Below are 24,873 nucleotides of genomic sequence, written 5' to 3' on the forward strand. Positions count from 1 at the left end.
TAGGATTTTCAGACGGTTCTTTCCCGTGGTTCGTTCAGAAACGGCTTTAACTACTTAATACGCCATTGGCTTGGCACCACCTTTTAAGTGATCAGAAGGTAGCATATACGATGTTATATTTCGCTTTTTAGTTTATTATAGTGATTTTGAATTCGGTTGTTTTTTTTTTGTTAACAGATTTTATTTATCTTACAATGTGCGGAATTGAATCCGCGACCTCAAACCATTTAACCGTTTTCCTGATATATATGGTTTAATTTTTAATATATTGGAAAATCATTGATTCATTATTTAGTAAACATAAGGAAAACTGCTTGATTACCAACATACAGTTAGGTAACACACAACAAAATGCAAATACTGATGCAGTTTTGATACACCATACCAGGTAATAGGAAAATGTTTTGTAAGTTTTCTCATATTTTACTTACTAGCGGATTTATAGTATCCATTTCAATTTCCATGGGGAATAAATATAGCCTTTATTACTAGCTGGTAATAATGGACGCTTTCGATTAGAGTTTAAACTAGGCAAGAGAATTAAACTAGGCAACCTATGTGCAATGTGAATATCTTCTTTTCAGCAGACTGAAAAGTGATTACAAAAGTAAGTTAACTAATGTCGAACAAAGTTTATGATTCACAACATTAACAAATCAAACTGTAACCAAAATAAGACCCTAGAATGGCAGAGAATGACCTTGAGTGAAGTCACGCGCTTGTGAACGTTGTGTGTAGGGTTAAAGGATCCTTTGACTGTTAACAAACACTTCCCTTTTCCACTCAAGTCACTCTCCCCGCCTATCCCAAGTAACCCATAAATAATTACACAACAAGAGATGTGGACGGCTCGAATGCCACGAGCTGAAGCCGTTCGTACCGCAAGTCGTTGCAACGCGGTGATAACATTCTATCAATTATTTCTTATCCCAAATAATAACAGATGAGGGTATATATTTATTACGCCGGAACTCGTACTATATACTGAGAGGGAAGACTGACTGTAGTGGTCCATATAGGCTATAATATTAAACAGGTAGGCACGTTTTTCTTGAATAATGTCGAAAGCATGCGCTGGTAATAAAATGTCGTTTATTTAGATTTCAATTTAGGTCACTGTTGAATTAAAATTAACTCCAGTGTCAGTGTTTTATTTATAAAGTCTGTTGCTTGCGTTTTGGTTGAGTAAACACAAATTACAAATCGTAAGTAGGTAGATAGGAACGTAGGACCTGTGAGGGATTTTAATCATCCCAACATGTAAAAATATTTCTTTTCATGATTTTGTTTTACAACTTGATCGGCGTAATCTATATTTCTATACTATAATATTATAAATGTGAAAGTCAGTCTGTCTGCCTGTCCGCCTGTTACCTTTTCACGGCTAAACGGCTGAACCGATCAAGATGAATTTTTGACCCTAAAATTAAAACAGAAGGGGGTGAATTAGGGGTTGAAAGTTCGTATGAAAAGTCCTTAATTTTTAGAGTTGTTCATAAAGCATAAAAAAAATTACGAAACTGATTCAAGAATTTTTAAAATTAACTCATATGAACTCCTATGAACAATTACAACGTATTGTATTCTCTGGGCTAAACTACAAACACACAGACAATAACTGACAGACGGACAAGGCAAAACTGTAAGGGTTTTTTGTCAACTACGGGACCCTAAAATGTACATAATTATGGAAGGTATGAGTATTTTTTGGAAAATTCGTAAAAATAATAAATACTTGTACAATAAATTTTTGAAGAATTATACTGAACTAGCGGACGCCTGCATCTTCGTCCGGGTGAAATTAAGTTTTTCATAAATCCTTCAGGAATCATGGATTTACCGGGATGAAGTAGCCTATGTGTTAATCCAGAGTAAAATCTATTTCCATTCCAAATTTCAGCCAAATCGGTTCAGTTGTTGCGGCGTTAAAGAGTAACAAACATCGAAACAAACATTCAAAAACAAATATCCATACAAACTTTCGCGTTTATAATATTAGTAGGATATCCTTAAAAGTTCGACTTTGAATTCCATTCCAAAGTTACAAAAATCATTTCCGTTTGTGCACAAAAAATATTTATACTTACGAATAAAATTAAGTGGGCGCTTATTAGTTTAAAACTTTTATGAAAATAAAATTGGGTAAGTAAATCATCATTGACAACCCATATTCGGCTCACTGTTGAGCACGAGTTGACCACCACGCTGGCCCAATGCGGATTGGCAGACTTCAGACACGTTGAGAATTGAGAAAATTCTCAGGTATGCAGGTTTCCTCACGATGTTTTTCATAGACCGTTTGAGACACGTGACATTTCATTTCTTAAAATGCACATAACTGAAAAGTTGGAGGTGCACGCCCCGAACCGGATTCGAACCTACGTCCTCCGAATCGAAGGCAGAGGTCATATCCACTGGGCTATCACGGCACGGGCAAGTAAGTACCTGACATTTATATTATTTAAAACTTCGAACAATCTAATTTTATAAATGTTCCACTCAGGTTTCTACCTACTCAAATTTCTACTTTAATTTTATTTTTATTTTAATTTTATTTTAATTTTAATTTTGTCCAATGAAATGTACTTAATATATCTTATCTCTTATTATTAGCAAGGCCCTGACAGGGCCCCATGTGACATGCATGCTAAGCTTTTGTATTAGTTTGTAAGTGCATGAATGCTAAGTAAATACTTAAATAAAAAAATAAAAAATAACAAATGGTTTATATAAAAAGACGTTCATATATTAAAATGTTTATTTAAAATGTATTGAGTAAGTAACTTAAACATTCTTGAGTGTGAATTTTTACCTACGGTTTTCTCCCATGGTGAGGCGTTTGTTTTTAAAACATCCGCTTCTTGGAATGTTTTAGCTTACTGAATAAAGTCATCAAGTTACAGAAACACGATCTCTGTATTTACGGTCGATTGCAAGAATGCTTATTTGAAACATCAGCAAACTTGAAACTGAATGGGACAAATGTATGTATCTACCAAATAATAGCTTATTATACATAACTAGTAGACGCCGCGCGGTTAAAGCCGCGTGGTTTCTGTTCCCGTAGGAATACCGGGATAAAATATAGCCTTCATCGATAAATGGGCTATCTAACCCTGAAAGATTTTTTTCAAATCGGACCAGTAGTTCCTGAGATTAGCGCTTTCAATCAAACTAACTCTTTAGCTTTATAATATTAGTATAGATAAGTGATATTTATTACGTCAAAGTATTTAATATAATTTAATTTTAAGCATTGTGTTTCTAGGTCTTTAGCCATGAGGGCTGCTTATTTTACCATTCAGGATCTGTAGTCGGAGGAAAGAAGATTTTTTAAATAAATAAATACAATAAAAACCGGCCAAGTGCGTGTCGGGCCACGCGCTTAGGGTTCTGTTAGGGCTTTAATCCCTTAAGTAAGGCACAAAAATACCAAAAATGATACCCTACATTATAGGATAGGCGCTAAAAATTCATCCTCACTTTGCATGTAGGAACGCCAAAAATTTTTTTCCACTCTATTTATAGGAACCGTACTACATGTACATAACTAATATTTTTAAACTAAATATATTTTTTTTTACAAAGTAATTCAGATAATTCCGACTATTCATGTAACCTGGCGATATTATAAGATCTATTTACAAAAGAAATAATTATTATTTACCTCGAAAATATGTTTTTTAGAACACATGTTCCTTGAACATTTTTAATTAAATTTCGGTAAAGAATATAACCTCAGAGTTATGTAAAATACTCCCGAGCACCCTGTATAAGAACATTACAATTATTTAGACACTTATAACCCATCGCTGTAGGTTCTTTACCTTGTAATATCTACTCAAATCATCGACTCTCCGCTTCAAGAGGAAAATTTTCAAAATGAGATAGCTAGATACCTACTTAAATATCTATTTTAATAGTGGTTTTTACGTTAAACTGGTAAGAACTTCAATATCATTTTCCCTGAATCTAGATGTAAATTACAAGTTATCTATTTGTAAGATATGTTATTGAACTGCCATATAGGTTCAATGGTTAGTGTTTATGGCCCCTGATCATGAGGTCCTGGGTTTGAATCTTGGCTCGGGCTTTGAAATATTAAGCTTTATCTCTATAATACTAGAAAGAAAACTTAGGCTTAGAAAGCTCGAAGTATGCGTGTCAGACGCGTCAGAGGTCAAATACATCAATGTTATAATTGATGTATTTGACCTCTGACGCGTCTGACGCGAAAAGTGGGGTCTTACAAGTTTGACGTGTCTGTCTGTCTGTATGTGGCACCATAGCTCCAGAAATGATTAAGCGATTTCAATTTAGTTTTGTTTTTATTAAAGGTGACTTATGTGCGAGTGTTCTTAGATATATGTTTGATGAAAATCGGTTGAGCCGTTTAAAAGTTCTGGGGGGTGAAAGTGGGGAAGAATAACGAAATGTCTGCAAATATACTTGAGTGGGGTCTTAAATGAAAGCGCTTTGAAAGAGAATATTGATAACTTGATTGAGAGTGTAATTAATAATTTTATGACCTTCGGGGAATTTTCAAATTTTGTTTTTAGTTTTATATCGAGATATTCGATTGCGTATCAAAGTGAACTCCAGTTCAGCCAGTTTATTATTATCTTAACACGAAACATTTAGGGAAACTTTTGACTCTTTGTATTTAACTTTTGACTGATGATTCAAAGACTGTGCTCGAGAATATTAAGGCCCGTATAAATAAATGTTACTCAACTCAAGAGCACGTACATGAATTCAATATAGTGTTCCTCACCATATAAGTAAACGCAACAAATTATGATCTCAAGATGCTTGAACTTCAACTTCGAGTTGAGGAACGTCTAGTCTACTAATATGAGTTCCCCACTCAGTCATATACCTCATTCTATATATTTGTTGCATCGAAGAATATTTTCTGATTGCTTGGGCAAAGATGCTACCTATGCCCAAGCAATTTGTCGGAATAAGTACGTAGGTTCTATTTAACTCCGACAAATTGACATGTCTTGAAACTTTATCTATACTAATATTATAAAGCTGAAGAGTTTGTTTGTTTGTTTGTTTGATTGAACGCGCTAATTTCAGGAACTACTGGACCGATTTGAAAAGTTATTTTAGTGTTAGGATAGCCCATTTATCAAGGAAGGCTATAGGCTACATTTTTTTCAGTTCCTAAGGGAACGGGAACCACGCGGGTAAAACCGCGCGCCGTCTACTAGTTTATTTAATACGCCCCGCGGTTACCTCCCCGTAATTTCCATTACAGGGATAAAATATATCAATAGACCCCTACGTTCTTCAATCTCAAAAACTTTTCTAGTATACTGAGCTCTTTATAATATTATAATATTAGTACCTACAGATAATGGGAACTGTGGTTTTAATCTTAACTAAACTGATGAAAACCAGACACTCAAAGAAATAATAGTTAACTGTTAATAAGCTTACGGTAACCTTGAGCAATCTGCTTGCTGAATACACAGACATAATAGGTAAGAAGATATTTTAAGCCCGCGGATGTTTGTCATAGGTTCATATTTAACAAGATAAAATTAAACCATAAAGATTATTTTAAAATTCATACCTCATACGTATTTTTTAATTCGACATAAGGGACGTCCATAACCTGTTAAAGACAATTACTAAACAATTTAAATTCTAAATTTAAATTCTAAGTCTAAATTTAAGGCTTAAAATTAGTTCTTCTGATGACAATACATGACTAGCTAAGAAACGTCATTACAAATCCAATATGGCGGCCTCCCCAATAACTTTAACTATGTCATCAACCCATATTCGGCTCACTGCTGAGCTCGAGTCTCCTCTTAGAATGAGAGGGGTTAGGCCAATAGTCCACCACGCTGGCCCAATGCGGATTGGCAGACTTCACACACGCAGAGAATGAAGATAATTCTCTGGTATGCAGGTTTCCTCACGATGTTTTCCTTCACCGATTGAGACACGTGATATTTAAGTTAACTATGTAGGAAAGACAAATCTTGAGGTGTTGAAGGGGATAATCTCTGGATCTACTGAAATTCAAAAATTCTTTTACCTTTATAAAGCCACATCATTTGAAGCTTGTCGATCCGCATTGGGCCAGCGTGGTGGAATATCTAATCCCTCTCATAATAATAATAAGTGCTTAACAGTGACCTGAATACGGGTTGATAATGATGATGATGATGAAAACCGCATGAAAACGATATCTATAGATACGGAGATTAGCGTGGGTATACGGACAGATAGACAGAACATTTCTGTAATGCAATGTAGACTAGCAATGTGAAGTACTAGTATGTAACGTTAACAGTTTCAGCAGTGAAATACGTGATACGTTTAGTATAGGATAGAGAAATAAAATGGCAAAAAAAATATATTAGCTCTATGTTGAAAATGCCGATGCCGATGCCGATATTGCCGATGAACGTTGGGAACCCATAGTGTTGGAATGGCGACCCCGCACTAGTAAGCGCCACCACCAGGTAGACTGACGACATCAAGCGAGTCGCAGGGATTCGCTGGAAGCAGGTAGCTCAGTATCGTGATGTTTGGAAGTCCCTACAAATTGACGGCCGCGTGGCGCAGTGGGTAGTGACCCTGCTTTCTGCATCCACGGCCGTGGGTTCGATTCCCACTACTGGAAAATATTTGTGTGATGAGCATGGGTGTTTTCCAGTGTCTGTGTGTATTTATACATTATATAAGTATTTATATGTAGTATATAAATGTATATGAATATTATAATATCAACTATCTTAGTACCCATAACACAAGCTACTCTGTATGCTTACTTTGGGGCTAGATAGTGATGTGTATTGTTTAAGTATATTTATTAAAAAAAAAAAATGTTGAAAAACGTTGTTGCAGGCTTAAGTCTTTAAGGACAGCATTAATTAACTGTTATACAAATAATAACATTAACCCTTGATCCAGTAAAACAAAGATAACACTATGACTAGACAAAGTGCCCAATTATTATCTCTTATCTTTAACTATGTACTTACTGACTAATAACATAAGAACGTACGTATCAATATGAAACACTGTCAGTCTGGGATTTCAGTTCTTTGCCTTTATCAGAATTTACGAGAGAGTTCTAATAAAAACCAGACTGTCTAAGTGGGTCGGAAAACCTACATAGTAATTGATTTGATTGTTCAAGTAATTGGAAAGACTGAAGACCTCTGTGGCTAACGAGACTGATGATTTATAGTCGAGTTACGTTTAAGTTAATTTTGTTATTTAACTTAGCTAGATTCGATTTCTAGCTAGTTTAATTAATATTCTTCATTAGCTTTACTTGAAGACGTAAAGACGTCCCATCAAATTAACCTACAACAGTCCTCGAGCGTCATGGCAAAAAATGGAACAAACAAATTAAAATAATCAAATAGAAATCAAAAAATAAAAAGTAAAGATGTCTTCCCTACTTGTGTGTGAAAATTTCGTCAAAAATGGCCCTGTCCTGTTGAAAGTTTGGCCCATGAAACAGTCACTGATAAACCAAAACAAAAGCAGATTAGGCAAAAGGCAGTGCTTTGAAATTATCTGATTCTTCTTTAATAGTTTGCAATTATTAATGAAATAATTAACGTGAATAGGAGATCCATTGTTTCTATATTTAAATTAACTTAGGTAATTTAACTAATTCATTGTTGGTATAGATAATAATAATACACGTATTTCAACGTTCAGGAAAATTTATTGGATAAAAACCAGCAGTAACTTTGCACGTCTTGTTTAAAATATGTACCTACCTTTATTTTTATTGTAGTTATAAATAGTGCTGGCTTAATATTGCTGCGTTCAGCTTTATAATATTTTAGTTAATTTGTGTTATTTTAAAGTGTCATGTGTTTGGATGTTCTCTTTATTTTATATTCGTATTCGTATCTAAATTATTTTTCAGGTTTTTTCTTCTTTTATCGCAAATTATTTTTATTAGATATACATTTTGATTTTATTTGTATAAATAGGTAGGTAAATCATGTAGTTTGTGTTAGTCGGAGGTTACTATTATATTTATGCGTATACAAAATCATATTTTGCATTGCTTTTTACACATTTGCTGCAATACCTCATACTTCTAGTTAATTCATATTACCAAAAAGTCACGGAATATTACTTTGACTGATCACGAGGCGAGACGGGGGTACATTTTCGTTATCATTGTCCTGTAAATTAGCAAACAACTTGCGAACTGGTTTAGCGCCTTGGACTAAGCACCCTCCGCTGAACTTCGCTCTGAAAGGAGGCCAGTGACGTATCGGAACGTTTTGAGACGTATCAATAGCTGGAACGCATGCGTAACATCTTGCCTATGTGTGCGTGTGTGTCTAGCGGAGCACGCAGACCCTGCGTGCTCATACCTCTGTCCCTATCTTCTGTATAGCACCATCCTCTTCATGCGCAGGCTGGGGAGGACCGATTACTCAAGTTTAAAATACCTCATTCGTTGCGTTAACCCTCAGTCGTGACCGAGGTGCGCTCTTAAACGTTCGCTCTAACCCACCGTGTAAAACGATCGCAGTTGTGACCAAACATTTTGAATTGCAGATTTAACATTGAATTACATTTCAACATAGACTCTTCAACAGTCGAGAGAAATTGTCTGAATTTTAAGTTCGTCGAGGTAAGAATTTGAAAGCAAATTATGGTATAGTTATTTATATCTCGAAATGTATGAAAGGTTGAATGAATACTGCATTTTCCATAAAATTTCATCCAGGGAAATTTAAAAATAGAATGTTCTGGAAACAAGATGGCAGGCGCTGCAAATGGCCGACACAAATGCAACAACTGTTGCTTTCTCTTTGCTGTGCACGCTGAACTAGAAGTTAGAACTCGATTGTGATACTTTCTCGTGCTTATCAACCATTAAAATATTTCACGCAATCCGTTACCGTTCTATTGACATCTACTTAATTAAGAATACTTTAATATGCAATAGATTTAAAAGGTTTGTATATTTTAGAATTAAAATGAAACACAAAATATTTATTTCCGTTTATCAATTGTTTTAAATTTTACACTTCTCTTCTTATAAAACTAAGAAATTGTCCGTTGTTCCACAAACATACCGTGGCAAGAATTTCTATAATACTTTCTTATGGATATCAGTTTTACCTGCTGCCAATAGGGTGTTTACAATGGGCTCCGAATACCTGCTATTGTTAGTTGGATGCCCTTCCCGATCCTTATTTTTTTCGAAATAACTTGTTTTCAATAGGGATGTTTCTTTAACTTTAAACTTTTCATAAACTACTTTGATATCTTTAAATTCAGCTGTTCACAGACCTTGCAGATATATTGAAGCACTTTCACTTTGATATTAATAAATTAATTTTACTTAGATTTCGTGTATTTTAATTAATGGACACTAATTTACTTTGATTTTATTTATAGTTAAAATATGACATTTATTTTTAGGTTTCGTCAATTCGAAATATTTCCGCTCCGTAATCTAGCCGGCAGTTTTTAATTTCCTCATTTGTTATATTTTAATTAACTATGTTAGGTATATAACAAAAATAGAACACGAATTATACCTAATTCTAAAAATGTACATAAGGAAACGCGTTCCAATTTTAAAATGCTAATTATTTTCTAAGAAGCATCTTCTTAAGTAGGTAGGTAAATATTTATATTAGGTAGAATTTTGTTGTAAAGAACACGACAGCGAGGACTTTCTATATTAATCGTTTTCTCTTCGTAATTATATATTTGCCGGTAATTATATATATTTGACGCATAACGGTTTCATTAGTTTATTCTTTAAATACATCATTATTCTTTAATTTATTTTAGTAGGTACCTTTTAAGTTCGTTTTGTTTATCTTTAGGTTGGGGTGCTTAGAGAAAACCAACTTTTAGAATAATACCTATATATATTTACAGAAATTTAAATTTTCTACTTCATTATCTATATTTATTTGTTTGTTTGAATTGAAACTACTTTGAAACTACTGGACCAATTTCAAAAATTCTTTCACTAATGGAAAGCTACATTATCAAGGAGTATCTTTTATCCCCGTATTCTCACGGGCAAAACCGCGGTTCTGCTAGTTTAATATAAACAGTCGATGGTGTCAACGAGTCCTTACTAACTAAGCAAATAAAATACTTTAATAATTTTGCGACCAAAACTAAACTAAACTTTTCTTACCTAGAAATAATACATATCCAATAGTGATACACATAAAATTTGTTTACAATCAGGAAAACAATAAGCAAGCTCGTCAAGATGATGTCGAATCCAGGAATGGAGTTGCAAGTAGAGGAAACCCCATTGGCTCTGCGCCGTCTCTGGAACCTGACCCGTGCTCGTCTTGCTGGCACTTCTACGGCCCTCGACGTTGAACCAGCTCTAGTTGAGACCTTACCTTCTGCTCAGGTGAAATGAAATGATTTCTTTTTAATTTTAACGTCCCAGATTCGAGCCTTTTCTCACAACTAGCGCCGAACTATATAACTAAAAAACCTATGTTAATCCGGATACAATCAATCTCTATTCAAAATTTTAGTTGAATATAGACTCAAAGTGATGACCTTCTTAATAAGCACAGCCAAACTTATTTAAATAGATGAACGTAAAGATAAATTTATTGGAATAGCATGTTCTGGTTACTCAATTACGCCAAAAATTTAATGTAACTTAGGAATACATGTCTTAAATGTTTTATTATTATATTAATGTTGAATTTATTGTTTAAATAAAAATGTTAAGCTTAGCTTAGCTTTTTAACCGACTTCAAAAAGGAGGAGGTTCTCAATTCGGTCGGTATTTTTTTTGAATGAATAATGAAGGCGGTGCTTAGCCGGTGTTGTCTTAATTTAAGCCATTTCTGACAGGACCACATGAAACTGTCTGCAAAATGTAAATCTGTAAGATATTCTCACATAGCTTGAATTAATACATCACCGGCTTAGCACCGCCTTCATACTGATCAGCAGGTAGAACATATTATGATGTTATTTTTCGCTTTTTAGTTTAGTGGGTACGTTTTTAGGTTTTGAAGTCGGTTGTATTTTTTTATTAAAATTTTTATTAGTGTACTGAAACGTTGTCATAGAAATTTTATTTACGGTAGCTGCAATTAAAAGCCGTTTAATAATGTAATATTTATCAAATTGTACTAATGTTATTACATGCTAATGTGGAGTGTCTTATTAAGATAAAACAATAATCTGATAACCATTGATGTGATTTGCGGTATCTAATCTTTCTAACTCTTGCTGGTTTCCGATTTTTTTTATATTAATTCAGTCCGGCGATTTTTTGAGTTTGTTAAATATCAAAAAGAAAGTTTAATGACTTTTATACTGATTAAAAAGCAGGTTATTTTTCGCAAAGCTACCTATTACGAATTAAGAAAGCAGTTTTTACTTGTAGTTATGTCAAGCAGACTCAAATACTAAGGTCAGGTGTGCCTACTGACCTCGCCCAATAACTATGCCCTTCAAACACGTCATCGTAACCAAACATAATGGAATACTTTAAAGCAGGAAATATTGAGAATCGCCTACAGCAATATTAATTTCATTTTCAACTGATGTCATAGGCACGTCTAGTACTACTTAGAGCATTTATTTCAACTAAACTGTCAACTAAATAAATTAGTAAGTCCCCATTTGCACGAGAGTTTTTTAAACGGACGTTAAAAAAGCGTTAAAGTTAATGACGGTCTATTTCCAACGCCCAAAATTTAAAGCCTGCTCGAAAGAAAGCGTCGTGTTTTAAAAACGCTGTCATGTGAACATATACTTGGGAATGCATTTGTTGTATTTGAACGCTTTTTTAATGTCCGTTAAAAAAACTCTCGTGCGAAGGGGAGCAAGTCGAATTTCGACCGCTGAGCATAAAACTATATCTAGTTAGACCGTAACTTAACTCGGATTATGTTGGAACTTAATTATTATTCACGCGAGTTTTGTAACAAATTAAGGGCTAATAGTATCTGCATTGTGAACATTTTTATATTTTCCCAAGTCAAGGACTAATAAAGAGTTTATCTTAGTTTAGCATGGCCTCCTTTTACATCGTAAATAACCGTTATCTTCGTTATAAACGATCACTCTGGTTCGCTCAGTAAAATCTTTATTATTTGCTACATTACTGATTTTAAAAGTCCTTGGCTTGAATAGATTTTGATTTGATTGCTTCCCTGACTTAAAGTGTTCGATGATTTAATTGGTATGACAAACCATCCTTCCTATATTATTCCTTAAAATAGATATGTTAATTATTTTAAAATACTTCCGTATCATATTGTAGAATTTATGATTGCGGTCTAATACTTTTGAAGCTTGATTTTTATGAAGTTGGTTTTAGTTGCTTGACGTTTCTAATAAATGTGAAATTGTTCGAAATTGTTTTTTTTTATTTATGAACATAAAATATCCTATTATCAGAATATAATTAAAATTATAATAATGCGTTATCAGTCTAATTAGTAATTAATTTGATTTTAAAATTATTGTATTGTTATGCTTTTAACGACCACATTTTTATATAATCGTCTTTGCAGGAGCCTGAGGGTACACCAAAAAGCTTTATCCCAACTACTAGTGATTATGAAAGCGATGGAGAAGAAGCTTTCCCTGAAGTGGAAGTGCGTGTAAGTATATCAACTTATAAAAGCTTATAAATGTAACGAAACATCCCATTCTTTCCAATCAATTTCTTGCCGGTGAAACCCTATAAGCTGAAACTATTTATGTTCAATGCTACGTCGTATTGATATCCGACGGATATAATAGGATAGTATCTTGTAATGTACTGATCAATTACAGATGATGATTTACGTAATTTCTGATTGATGATTGTTTAATCTGCATCTAGTTTGTTAGTTTATTCAAAGTTGATTTAATTTTAAGACTTTAAAGCAACAGTTTTCGCTTATTCCTTTTCCATAACTGGTTTTATTGATAGGAGTATTTTATTTATGTTCACATTATTGAACAGTCCGGTAATTATTTCGTCACACTGAAGTAGCGTTATCTAGAGAACTACGAACAAATAAATTAGACAAGGATTACACAATGATTCGTAACACAAACAGACAAATACTGCTATAACCAATATGTCTTTGAAGCTCGCCTTCGAAGTAATAGAAAATTTGTTGCGCTTCAGTGCTTTATTATTTGCCAGAGTAAGGTCAATAGTTTGTTTACTACAATAGTAAGGTTTCACAGGACAGAATATACGAGAATTAGCATCTAGTCGAACAAATCCAGACACTTCTTACTTCTTGACTGTCTTAATAACTCAACTACAATTTTTATGCTTTGAATATGATTTTGAAGTTTTGTTTAAGTTTAATAAAATGCTTTAAAGAAAAAGAAAAAAAAACGCCGAGAAAGATAAACAAACTATTTTCTACCTGCGGAAACATGTAGGAGTGATGTGAACTACAGAAAAAACGGGAGAGCATAAAAATAGATCTCGCATTTTTTCGGATGGACTTTGGTCTGTAGATAAATCATTGTAATTGAGCTCAATTTATTTTACTGTCGTAGATGAATAAGTTGGTTATAGATTTTCTCTATTTAATTGTAGTTGAACAATCTACGACGTACGTCCTTGACTTATTATAGTAGCACGTTTCTTTTTATTTCTATCAATGCTAAAATCGTGTACGTCATTGTAGTCATCTGCTTTTAATTTAATTATTTCGGTAGATACTAATTTATGAATGCGCAACTTTAATTCATTTTGTTAATGATTATTCAGAGATGATCATGATTTTAAACTACAATTATGTTTAAATTGAAATGTTCACTAACAAGTATATTTATTATTAGCAATTGTATTTTTTACTAGTTTCTGTTTAAATTCAAAGCATATCTGGGGAATTGTAAGGTGGTACGACGTGTGACCTACTGTCATAACAAATCAAATTTTCTTGGCATGATGATTGAAAACTGTGTTTTGTAAGAGATATCTGTACATTGCCAAGTTGTGTTTAGGCGTCGGTATAATTGTAGATATATTTAACTTTCTTTATTCCTCTCGAGCGGGCTTGCAGTCTGGTCACTTTTCCAATTTGTTGAAACATTAAAAAAGAAATTGAAAATGATGAAAACACTTATGTGTGAGGACCATGACTGCAGCTGTACTGAGTGCTTGTGTATCGGGTTCTTAGAGGTTGGAAAAAGAAATTTATTTTCAATTAGCTATATAAAAATTTTATTTAAGAAATTATTGTTGTACAAGAAATTAACTAAATATGTTTTTTAGGAACAACCCGAAATTCCATCGAAACCTATTTGGACTGGAAGCGCATACGAGAAAGAGGTTTTACTAGATGCAAGTGCTCTTGGAGATGTCCCGGCCGTGTATCGCGTCCCGGCCCCAGCGCCTCATCAAATGCCGGTCATCGGAGTCTATATTGATCCTCGTGTCAGAACTGGCTTCAGATATAAAATCAGACCAATGCAGGTGAGATGAGAAATTCGATAGAAATGATTTATATTATTCATCACATACTCGTATCTGGCATGTTAAAGAAATCATCGCAGTTACTAAATGTACATTCAGAAGTGTTGATGATTGCCGTTTTCAAATTAATATCAGCAATCATCCACATTTCGGTCAATAGTATAAAATATTAAGTACACTATTGGACGGCGATGATTCTTTAATTTACTTTGTTCAATGTGGCTTCATCAATTTGTGGATAGTTTCGATCAGCTTTTGTATCATCAATGTGATGTTTATCGTCTTTTAAAACAAAAGAAAAACTATGAAGATCCATATTAGTCTGGGGCAAAATTTAATCACTGAACAGCATAAGAATGAGGCTATGTACATAGAGCTAAGGTCCCTGTTGAATTGAGTTCTGAACTCGAAACAAGCGGTAATCTTTTAACATAGGATTGTGCAAAAAATCCCACAACATCGAAGTCTCTATTTGATGTATTCTAATGTATTTCTTTGTTTACTGTTCAACAATTGTTAGTTATTTGGTTTGTGGCCATAAAGAAGATTTTCGCAAGATATATCTTTTCAGAATTCTGAAGGATGGTGAGTGTCTTTTCAAGTAATCTATCGAAAATTTTCATAAATTATGCGAAGAGTTCTTTTACGTTAATATTATTTTTTCATCTAATAAAATGCATGAGTAACATACAATTGAACGGGTATTAAGAATGCTAATAAAACACAAGTATTTCTCAAAGAACCTTCGCAAAGTTTTGTTTATAGAATATGGTCACACACCCATTAATTTATAATTACCTAAGTTTTTGCTACTTTTACGTAATTGCACAATTAAAGTAAGGTTGTCATCTTATAAGAAAATAATATTGTCACATAACTTAACTATTCTACAGGTAAAATTTATTAAAAAATTGTAATTTTTTAAGAAAAAATAACATTAATTGAATCACATGTTGTGTCAATTTAATTACATCTGTTTAAAGTGACAAATTGTAATGGCAGCCTTACACAGAAATGTTAAAAGATGCTGTAATTTGTAAATTAATTATTATCTTGATTAATTTCAATAAAGATTAGTCTGAGTTCAATTCTAATGGATTACCTACAAGCCGAGTTCAGCAGTTCAAGAATTCAATTGGTTTTGTTAAGTTAGAGGGGTGATAGACAGTGAGTAGCGGTGTCCGTTGCTGACATTTACAGAATGAAAATATCATCAACGACCAACACTGTTGACTTGCGTGTATTTGCCACTGGTTGTGTGCCGTTGTAGGCGATGGTATGTGGATCGTCCAGTTTTTCAGACCTACGCCTAGAGAGGCGCTTCCAAAACAAACTTCAAGAACGCTTGCAGAGACCCGACAGGTCGATCTGACATTCTGGCCAGCAGCATGTTATAGGTAAACCATAAGTATCATTCATAAGGGCTTCATGCCATTTTTATTATATTTTACCCCCACAATATATTTTTAATGTTTACGTAATTTAAATTCAGGTATTTTCAAAATTATATACATTAAATGTCTAACTCATCATGATCATAACATGGTTAATTAACAGGCATTTCAATCACATGTAACTTAATAAAAAGATACATTTTTGTTTCATTTAGTTTAAATAAACTAGATTCAAATTAAATTGACAAAAATTTAATTTTTTTAATTACTTGGTTTTTTTATCCCATTTTAAGTACAACTGTCAGGGCATCGTATAAATCATGTTTTAAATATTACAGGCTTTGGATGCGCCCCCACTATCTGTGAAGCCCAGGTATTTGTTTGATGGCAAAGCCCTCACCCTCCAGTCGATTGGCCGTGGATTTGCAAGACGACTTACCTTTGATCACGATGGTTCAACTCTAAATGAGAATACCAATTACTTTTGGTCTGACTCACGTCCTGAAGGTTTTGTCTTTGAAATTGAAGCCGTCGCGATTGGAGACAAGTTCACCATATACGATGCCAATCACGAACCTCAAGGAACACTAGAGGTTATTCAGCAACAGGTAAGAAATGATACGCAAAGTTAATAAAGATCAAGATCACATCATACCTAATATACATTTTGTTAACTGGATTACTTTTTTTATTACAGAAGAATCAAATCGAGCTTGAACAGAAAATTTCTGAAGATGGTTCAATTGAGAAGAGGGTGAAAGTGAACACTTTGTGTAAGATAGAATGGTATGAAAATGATGATATTACCAAATTGGTGCCTGTAAGTGGAATTGCTATACTAAAGAAAGGCCGTGGAAATGCTGTGGTCACTAGAGTCGTCAATGTTGCGATCGGTATTAAACAGCTGAAGAAGGGATACGAACTTAAACCTGGCATCAAATCGTCCTCAAGAAGGATCACTGTAAGCGGAAGTGACATTAACGATATCCCCTGCCAGTACTCTGTTGTCGGTCTAGAGAGATACGAACTTCCTGTTATAGGTGAGTGTCTAATTTGTAAGATACTATTTATTATTATTAACAAGCGGACGCCCGCCACTCCGTTCTAGTAAAATTGTATTTTTTTACAAATCTCGCTTTTTTTTTACAAAATTTCAGCTAAATCGGTTTTGAAGTTGCCGCGTGAAAGAGAATCAAACATACACACGCTTACTTTCACTTTTATAATATTACTGTGATATCTAGACTATGTATAATTAATATTCTTTTTAAATTTTAGGAACATATATTGATCCTCGCATTGTACCTGGATTTTACTACCGAGTGAGACCAGCCAACAGCCGCCACCGTCTGTTCGAAGGAAGAAGCCTTTTGTTACAATCCATTGGAATGGGCTATGGAAAACGCATTACATTCAAACCTGATACATTGAACGCACCTGAAAACTATTTCTGGTCTGACTCCCACCCTGATGGTGTCGGCATGGAGCCACGTGCAGTACATCCCGACATGAAATTTACAGTAACAGGAAACGGAGTAAGTATAATCGCAGTATAATAAATAATCCCTAATCGTTTTGGAGTTGTGCCAATATACTTATAGAACTTCATGATGGATAAGCGCGCAATATGTTAGACTATTTGTTGTCTTTGCGAAATGTATTGTAGATACGTATCTTCCTTTGGCTAAAGGACAATTATTTCTAGTTTCACTATTGGCTTAGAGCCAAGGGTCTATGGATAAATTTTCAGATATGCAATTTTTTAAAGTTTTAAATAGAGTGGAATTTTTCAAGTTGAAACAATCAATCAAGCAATGTTTTGAAAATTAATAGTCTATTTCTTAAATACGTTTATTCATGTGATGCTTTTTCTATTCTCTAGGGTCTTCTCGGTGAAGCTATGGTGTTCCGTGCTGATTTGCCACAAGTAGAAGAGAAGACGGAGTATGTTGATGTGCCAGGCAAACGAGGAAAGGCTGTACAGAAATACATTCAAGTTCATGTGACGTGCCACGTGAAACTAGCTACTACTGGCGGCGGTTCAGTTGATTCTGAAGTGCATTTGATGAAAGTATCGGGAACTGCATTAGTACGCAAAGAACCGGACCAAGCAGCTGCTAAACTAGTGAAAGTATTCAATGTTGGATTGGACTCCCAACTTAATCTACTCTTCGCGCACTCACAGACTGAACTAACCTTCCATCCTCTGCCTTAAAGATTTCACAAGAAGCGAATGGTGTTGCAATGTATATGAAACACGATGTTCTAACAAATCGCAATACCAAAATATCTCTGGCGCAACTGAGGCTCCGTCAAATGTCAGCCGATTTAATCACGAATTTGTAACTGTTGGAAGTCCAATTTCTAGAAGCTCTGCTACTGGGAGGATTGTTGTTGCAGATTCGTTCCGGCTGTATTGAACTGGTTTGAATGGATTGCTGACATAAATGATATGATGATTCGGAAATTCTTCTTCTAAAACCTACATTATATTACAAGAACAGAAGAGAAAATAATTTGATTCTGTTTCAAAAGCTGGTGTACTTTCACGTCGATAATTCTTTTTATTTGACTTAATATTTAATTTAACTGAAAACCCATTTAATTATTGTACCCATGATGTATTTTAATAAAAACATCGGAGAGAGTAGTAAAAGACTATACCACATTATTATAATTTGCACAAAATCAATTACTTCAGTTACAAATATTATTACATAAAAAAATTTTTCGTTATAATTTCTTAAAAAAATTTTTGACTATCTCGAATAATATTATTTAATAAACAATTTTACAAAACATTATGGTTTTCTTTGTTTACCTATCTTTAATCTAACCACTAGGAACTATTAAGTACCTGTAGGAGCCCGTGGTTATAGCAAAACATACATAATTGTGAAAAATAAAGATGTAGTATAATTTACTAAGAAAGACTCACAGACTATTGTATGAATAGAGAAAAAAACTTAGAAACCGAGAATAGTAAAAGTTGAAAATAGGAGAAAGTTATAGAGCAATTATGTATTTTTAACCGACTTCAAAAAAAGGAGAAGGTTTCTCAATTCGACCGTATATATATATATTTTTTTTTGTGGTCTATCAACTAATTGTGTTATGTCTGTAGTCAGTAGTTCTGTCTGAAAACGAGGTTGAAACTTTAAGAATATTTTTAAACATTTCTATTCAAATACCTACTTAAGTACTTAGCATAAATTCTTTAATATTTACTTTTGATTAATAATCATTTTTAATAACGAACCTTGACCTTATTTACCACCTTACTAACTTCCTATTTTTAAACTCGTTTTTATTTTACTTTTAAATAAGGATCAATAGATATTGGATACTGATACTAAAGTAGATAACTGATACTATTAGTATTCATAGCTCTGTAATAATAAATATGAATAAATGTAAATATTATTATTAAAATATACTGAGATAAATAATAAATCAGATCATCTTTCAGATAAAAAAACTTTAAAATCTAGATAAAGTAACTGTTAATGAAAGCTTTTTGCTCAGAGTGACGCATGCGGCTTATTTTACACGCTTATTTTAAACCATTCAGTACCCCCAGAAATAATTACATACCTTAGATGATTATATTAGGAATTAAATACAAATGTAAGATAAAAAAGTATAGATAAATCCTTTTTTTCTTACACGAGTGTATTAGATAGAATACGTCCTTTATAGCCAATTCCTAAAAAAATACTGAATTTCTTATTAATCGCAATTGCATGGATTAGCATTATCAGCTGGCTTATTCACTATTTTGGTCTTTAATAACAACCTATTGAAATGGCCTACAAAGTGTCATATCTGTCTATGTGATATATCTACCGTAAGCATCGGATGATTTTTGTAATTTGTATCATAGTATGTGGATGACATTTTGTCAATTGATTTGTTTTTCATTTTCATGGGTTGATAATAAAGATCTAAAAAATTGTGAATAGGAATATGTCGAACATGCGAGTGCACAGTATGAATTGAATTGATACCCTGCAATTAGACATCTATTAGTGAACACTGGAACTTCGTAGTTAAAATACATCATGAAGTAGATAAAGTATCAGAATATAACGGTCACGATGGATCATTTTATAAGGATAGGAGTAAATAGATGGCAGCAGAGTTGCGTTACATGTTTTCTACTGCTTCGCTAGATGGCGTTAAACGAAATGGGACTACATTTTATGAGTTCAGTCGCCTATGTTAGCGGACGTTCGCCGTTCAGCCGTTCGTACTGCGAGGAGCGTATAGTCTTGTTATGTCTACGTTGAGTCAACAGAAATTCAAGTAAAGTTGAGCGGGAATAATCGGCCGGCGAACGGCAAGCGCGCTGGGGGTCTGTCGCCCGTCCGTATATCACTTTTTGTACGAAAACCGCGATGTGCCAAATAATAACTGGTAAACAGTGAATTGGTGCGAATACTCGATTTGTACTTCGATAAGAAACGAACTCTACGATGGCCGCGAAAATTGGTTTCAGCTGTGTTTTATTTTTGTGCATTTTATATTGTGTCACCAGTTTCAACTTGGAACCGCGGATTCCTGTGATAAAGTTCGGCGAGCCAGGGTCTTATTTTGGATTTTCTGTAGCTGAACACCTCACTATACGCAGTAATGGCGAAAATATTAGCTGGTAAGTCTCTACTTCATGGTTAATCTTATGAATATTAAGATATGATGTCATGTGTGAAGGTCGTCTCACATGTGCTCGAAGTCGTCCATTGATCAGTTTCTGTGAATATTGAATACAATAAGAATTAATATGTGAACGCTTGATATCGGGCTATCAGAAGTGCGTTGCCCTTATCGGGAATGTAGAGCTATTGATAATTCAAAGAAACGTTACATAAACACTTTCGTAGGTGTGTGTAAGTGCATGTGAATATTTATTATCACTTAAATGTACATCATGAAATTAAGTCGTTCGTATTTAATTAATTGCATACTAAAACAACCCTGGTAGCGTTGTTAGAGAATGTTTTATTTATTATAAATAATGATGTGGAAAATGTAGGCTCAGAGAAAATACTTTTTGGGCTTACATTAATAAGTACATAATATAATATTTTTATTAAGAGGAATCTCGGTTATTTTACGGTTGAACGGTGATGTGAATATTGACTCTCCTACATTCACGGCCGTGGGTTCGATTTCCACAATCGGAAAATATTTGTTTGATTAACATAGATGATTTTCAGTGTCTGGTTGGTATATAGGTAATACGAATATTGTTTATTTCTATTGTGAATTGATATCCATTAGTTATGCTTACTTTGGGGTTGCGATGTGCGTATAGTCTTCATATTTTAATAAATAAAATATCTTTTTTGAAGCTTAACTATTATTCTCTTTTCCATAACGCGAAAAACCTAGTGGTACGAGTTGGCACGACAATAGTCCATTAGGCTATGATCAAATTCAATACCACTCGGCCTTGTGTCAGATCCCTTACTGAAGAACTATTGAGGTCTTAAACAATTCAATGCATCTCGTAAATCTTTAGGGTAGGGACCTACTATCTCGTAATGGTAAGATAACGTTGAGAAATTGTCTGGTGTTAGTCAAACTCAACAACAAGTAGTCTTAGTTTACAAGCACTTTGAAATGTCAGGTTTTGGCTGGTGGGAGGTTTCGGCCGTGGCTAGTTACCACCCTACCGGCAAAGACTTACTGCCAAGCGATTTAGCGTTCCGGTACGATGTCGTGTAGAAACCAAAAGGGGTGGATTTTCATCCTCCTCCTAACAAGTTAGCCTGCTTCTATCTTAGACTGCATCATCACTTACCATCAGGTGAGATTGTAGTCAAGGGCTAACTTGAAAAAAAAAATCCTACCTCAAAACTAAAAGCACTTTTTACGAAAATACTTCGAAGTTACGTAGTTTGAAACCAGCTCAGTAAGTAGGCAGGTACCTATACCACTTACTAAGGTTACTGGATATCTTATCTTTCAAGATTGCATAGGTTCGTACCTACCTCTAAGTCAAGCTTGCTCAAGTGAAAGTTTTATCTAGGTAGGTGCAATGTAGTAAGTAAATTTAGTTAGATGAACATTATTTAATTAAAGAAAGTTTAATGTAAATAGATAGGTATAATCGGAAAAACGAAAGAAAATCGCCGAAAAATCTCTAGTTTACAAGTTAACCCTTGACTACAATCTCACCTGATGCTAATTGATGATGCAATCTTAGATTGAAGCGGGCTAACTTGCTAGGAGTAGGATGAAAATCCATCCCTTTTGGTTTCTACACGACATCGCACCGGAATGCTAAATCGCTTCGCGGTACGTTTTTGCCGGTAGGGTGGTAACTTGCTACAGCCGAAGCCTCCCACCAGCCAGACCTGGACCAATTAAGAAAATTTCAATCGGCCCAGCCGATCCGAGGGATCGAACCCGGACCTCCGACTGTAAGTGTACCGTACCTGTAAGTCCACCGCGTATACCACTGCGCCACGGAGGCCGTCAAATCAATCAAAAATTTAATTAAAAATTAACTATCAGATGATAATGCTAATGACTAACACCGACGGCTTAACGTGCTCCCTGCGACACGGAGTGTATCATCATCAACCTCCCAACTTGTGGGCTGAGAAATTTTACCCGACTGCCAAGAAGGGTTGTTACTTACTGAAAATTTCACAGCCTTCATCCAGGACTTGATCCTAAGACCTCGTGATCCGAATTGTAGGCAAGCCGTTGAAGAACGAGGCAGATACGTAAACGTAAACAAATTAAGCTTATTAAATCTTAAAATCTCTGCCGTAAATAAATTAATATTTTTTTTTAGTCGATTAAAAATGGAAGCTTTATAACTTCAAGAAATAGTATTCGTAAGTAGAACTACTAAAACTATTAAACATGCCATGAAATGAATAATGAACGTAAGTTGGCGCCGGGATGCTGTGACCTCAATACTGCTCCAGGAAGAGTATAGAACTTGGCATCGTGTGCTATTAGAAAGTGCATTTTCAGCAATATTTTTCACTGAAATTCAAAGCTCAGTTGAATTGTTATCATTTGATTTAATTTTTTTTTCTGCAAATGGATATGTTTTTTTTAACTATTGTAACTATTATTGTATGCAGTATGGTTTGTATGTGTGTAATAAAGTTATTACCTCATATCTTCCAAACCGCTGAACAGATTTACGTAGTTAATTAGGATATCGGTAGATTTGTCTTAATAACTCGAACTGTTGTCTTAACTTAACAACGACGACTGAGATTTTTTTAAATACTTCAATATGGGTATCAAATCAAATGGTTTTAATATGAGGAATTCAAAATGGTATTGTTAAAAAAATAAAATTAGAATAACGTTATTTATAGAGCTTGTCCGAGCTAATATTATTATCGCTATGTAGAACTGTCGTTGTTCCAGTGGCTAGTTTAATTACGTTCGCACCGCAAGATCCTGGGTTCCTGAGATCGGGTTAAAAAATTTTGAGATTTTCTATTATCCAAAAAAAAAGGAAGTTAGTTGTGTTACATCTTTGTATCCTGGAGAGCATATAAAGCCGTCGATTCTGCGCCTGATCTCTTTACAATCGGACCATTGAACTATGAGAGAAAAGAAAAATTAGAAAACTAATAATTTTCTTAAGATTGTCTGGTGGAGATCGCTACTAAGCGTTTAGGAAGTATTGTATTCCACTTGTTACGTTTCTCTTTCACTTATATTCTCCTTAATTGTGTACAAAGTACAAATAAAGAGTAGGTCTAGTAGTACCTTATAAAAAAAGCGCCATATACCTATTTATGCTCTTTAATTCTCTGTAATCTGTAGATGACTGTTCAACATTAAGATTGGCCACAGTAGTTGAAACTGTCGAACGAGATTATGATATAGTTATTACGTATGTCAATGTTTTTTATTTATAATAGACAATGCGACCAGTGCATAAATTGTTACCTGGAAAATATTACATACTATAACAATGAGTCAAAGACTTACGTAGGTACACCTACTCGTAGCAGTTCTGTTGTTCATATTAGGTGTAGGTATATTACATGACCGACTATATCCATAGTCATAATTATTATGTTCATGTGTATTTGCGAAGTAAATAGTAAAAATTCTTACTAGGCAAAAAAACTGTATTATGAATTTATTGACCTTAAAGTTGCATTTTACCAATTAATTTATTTGCAAATAATACTGTTAAAGAAAAAGGAGACCAAATTAATTATAGTCTGGCCAGAATTTGATAAACGACATGATCTATAAAACGACTAGCTGACGCTGAGCGGTTTCACCCGCCTGGTTCCCGTTCCCGTAGGAAAACGGGAATAATATATAGCCTTTAGCCTTCCTCTATAAATGGGCTATCTAACACTAAAAGAATTTTTCAAATCGGACAATTACTTCCTGAGATTAGAGATTAAGCAAACAAACAAATAAACTCTTTTATAAATTATAATATTAGTATAGATTAGTGTGATAATATTAGTGTCATGTCATTTATTAACCTTAAAGTTGCATTTTACCAATTTACTTACCTACCTACTTGCAAATAATACTGATACCTATAGATGGAAAAAAGGAGAGAAAATTAAAGATATTCTGGCTAGAATTTGATAGATCGTTTATAAAACTATTCTTGTCATCAAACCATTTGAAAACATTTTTTTTTATTCTTTACAAGTTGACTTTGACCTTGACTACAATCTCACCTGATGGTAAGTGATGATGCAGTCTAATTCTATACGTCAAGGCTTCGGTTTCTATACGTCATCGTACCGGAACGCTAAGTCGCTTGGCGGTCTTTGTCGGTAGGGTGGTAACTAGCCACGGCCAAAGCCTCCCACCAGCCAGACCTGGAGCAATTAAGAAAATCTCAATCGGCCCAGCCGGGGATCGAACCCAGGACCTCCGTTTTGTAAATCCACCGCGCATACCACAGCGCCACGGAGGCCGTCAAAATAAATCATAGAATATAATTCTGTGCGTAGTATAATATTAAGGCTACAGGAGATTCCAAGCTATATTGCTGAATACTATAAATGTTCTGTATCGTGT

General features: G+C 34.2%; 2 protein-coding genes across 4 annotated transcripts in view; both read left to right on the forward strand.

The window, feature by feature from the left end:
• The first annotated feature begins 8,464 nt into the window (after positions 1-8,464).
• LOC112051828 (uncharacterized) lies at positions 8,465-18,636 on the forward strand. Of its 2 annotated transcripts, XM_024090627.2 has the most exons (8): positions 8,465-8,635; positions 10,222-10,396; positions 12,531-12,620; positions 14,243-14,443; positions 16,176-16,445; positions 16,535-16,877; positions 17,116-17,372; positions 17,720-18,636. In XM_024090627.2, exons 2-8 carry the CDS (start codon positions 10,247-10,249, stop codon positions 18,050-18,052), a joined length of 1,644 nt encoding a protein of 547 aa, XP_023946395.1. In that variant the 5' UTR covers positions 8,465-8,635; positions 10,222-10,246; the 3' UTR covers positions 18,053-18,636. The 2 variants fall into 2 exon arrangements, with proteins under 2 accessions (XP_023946395.1, XP_023946396.1); XM_024090628.2 differs by lacking the exons at positions 8,465-8,635; positions 10,222-10,396; positions 12,531-12,620 and adding an exon at positions 13,996-14,149.
• A 1,415-nt stretch (positions 18,637-20,051) lies between these two features.
• Positions 20,052-24,873, forward strand: part of LOC112055766 (integrin alpha-PS1) — a 120,210-nt gene continuing 115,388 nt past the window's right edge. For both annotated transcript variants that reach the window (XM_052885224.1, XM_052885225.1), the window contains exon 1: positions 20,052-20,488. In XM_052885224.1, coding sequence (XP_052741184.1) covers positions 20,313-20,488 — 176 coding nt within the window. In that variant the 5' untranslated portion in view covers positions 20,052-20,312. The remainder of the gene's footprint in view (positions 20,489-24,873) is intronic.

Source organism: Bicyclus anynana, chromosome 14, assembly GCF_947172395.1.
Source record: "Bicyclus anynana chromosome 14, ilBicAnyn1.1, whole genome shotgun sequence".
Classification (NCBI taxonomy): Eukaryota; Metazoa; Arthropoda; class Insecta; order Lepidoptera; family Nymphalidae; genus Bicyclus; species Bicyclus anynana.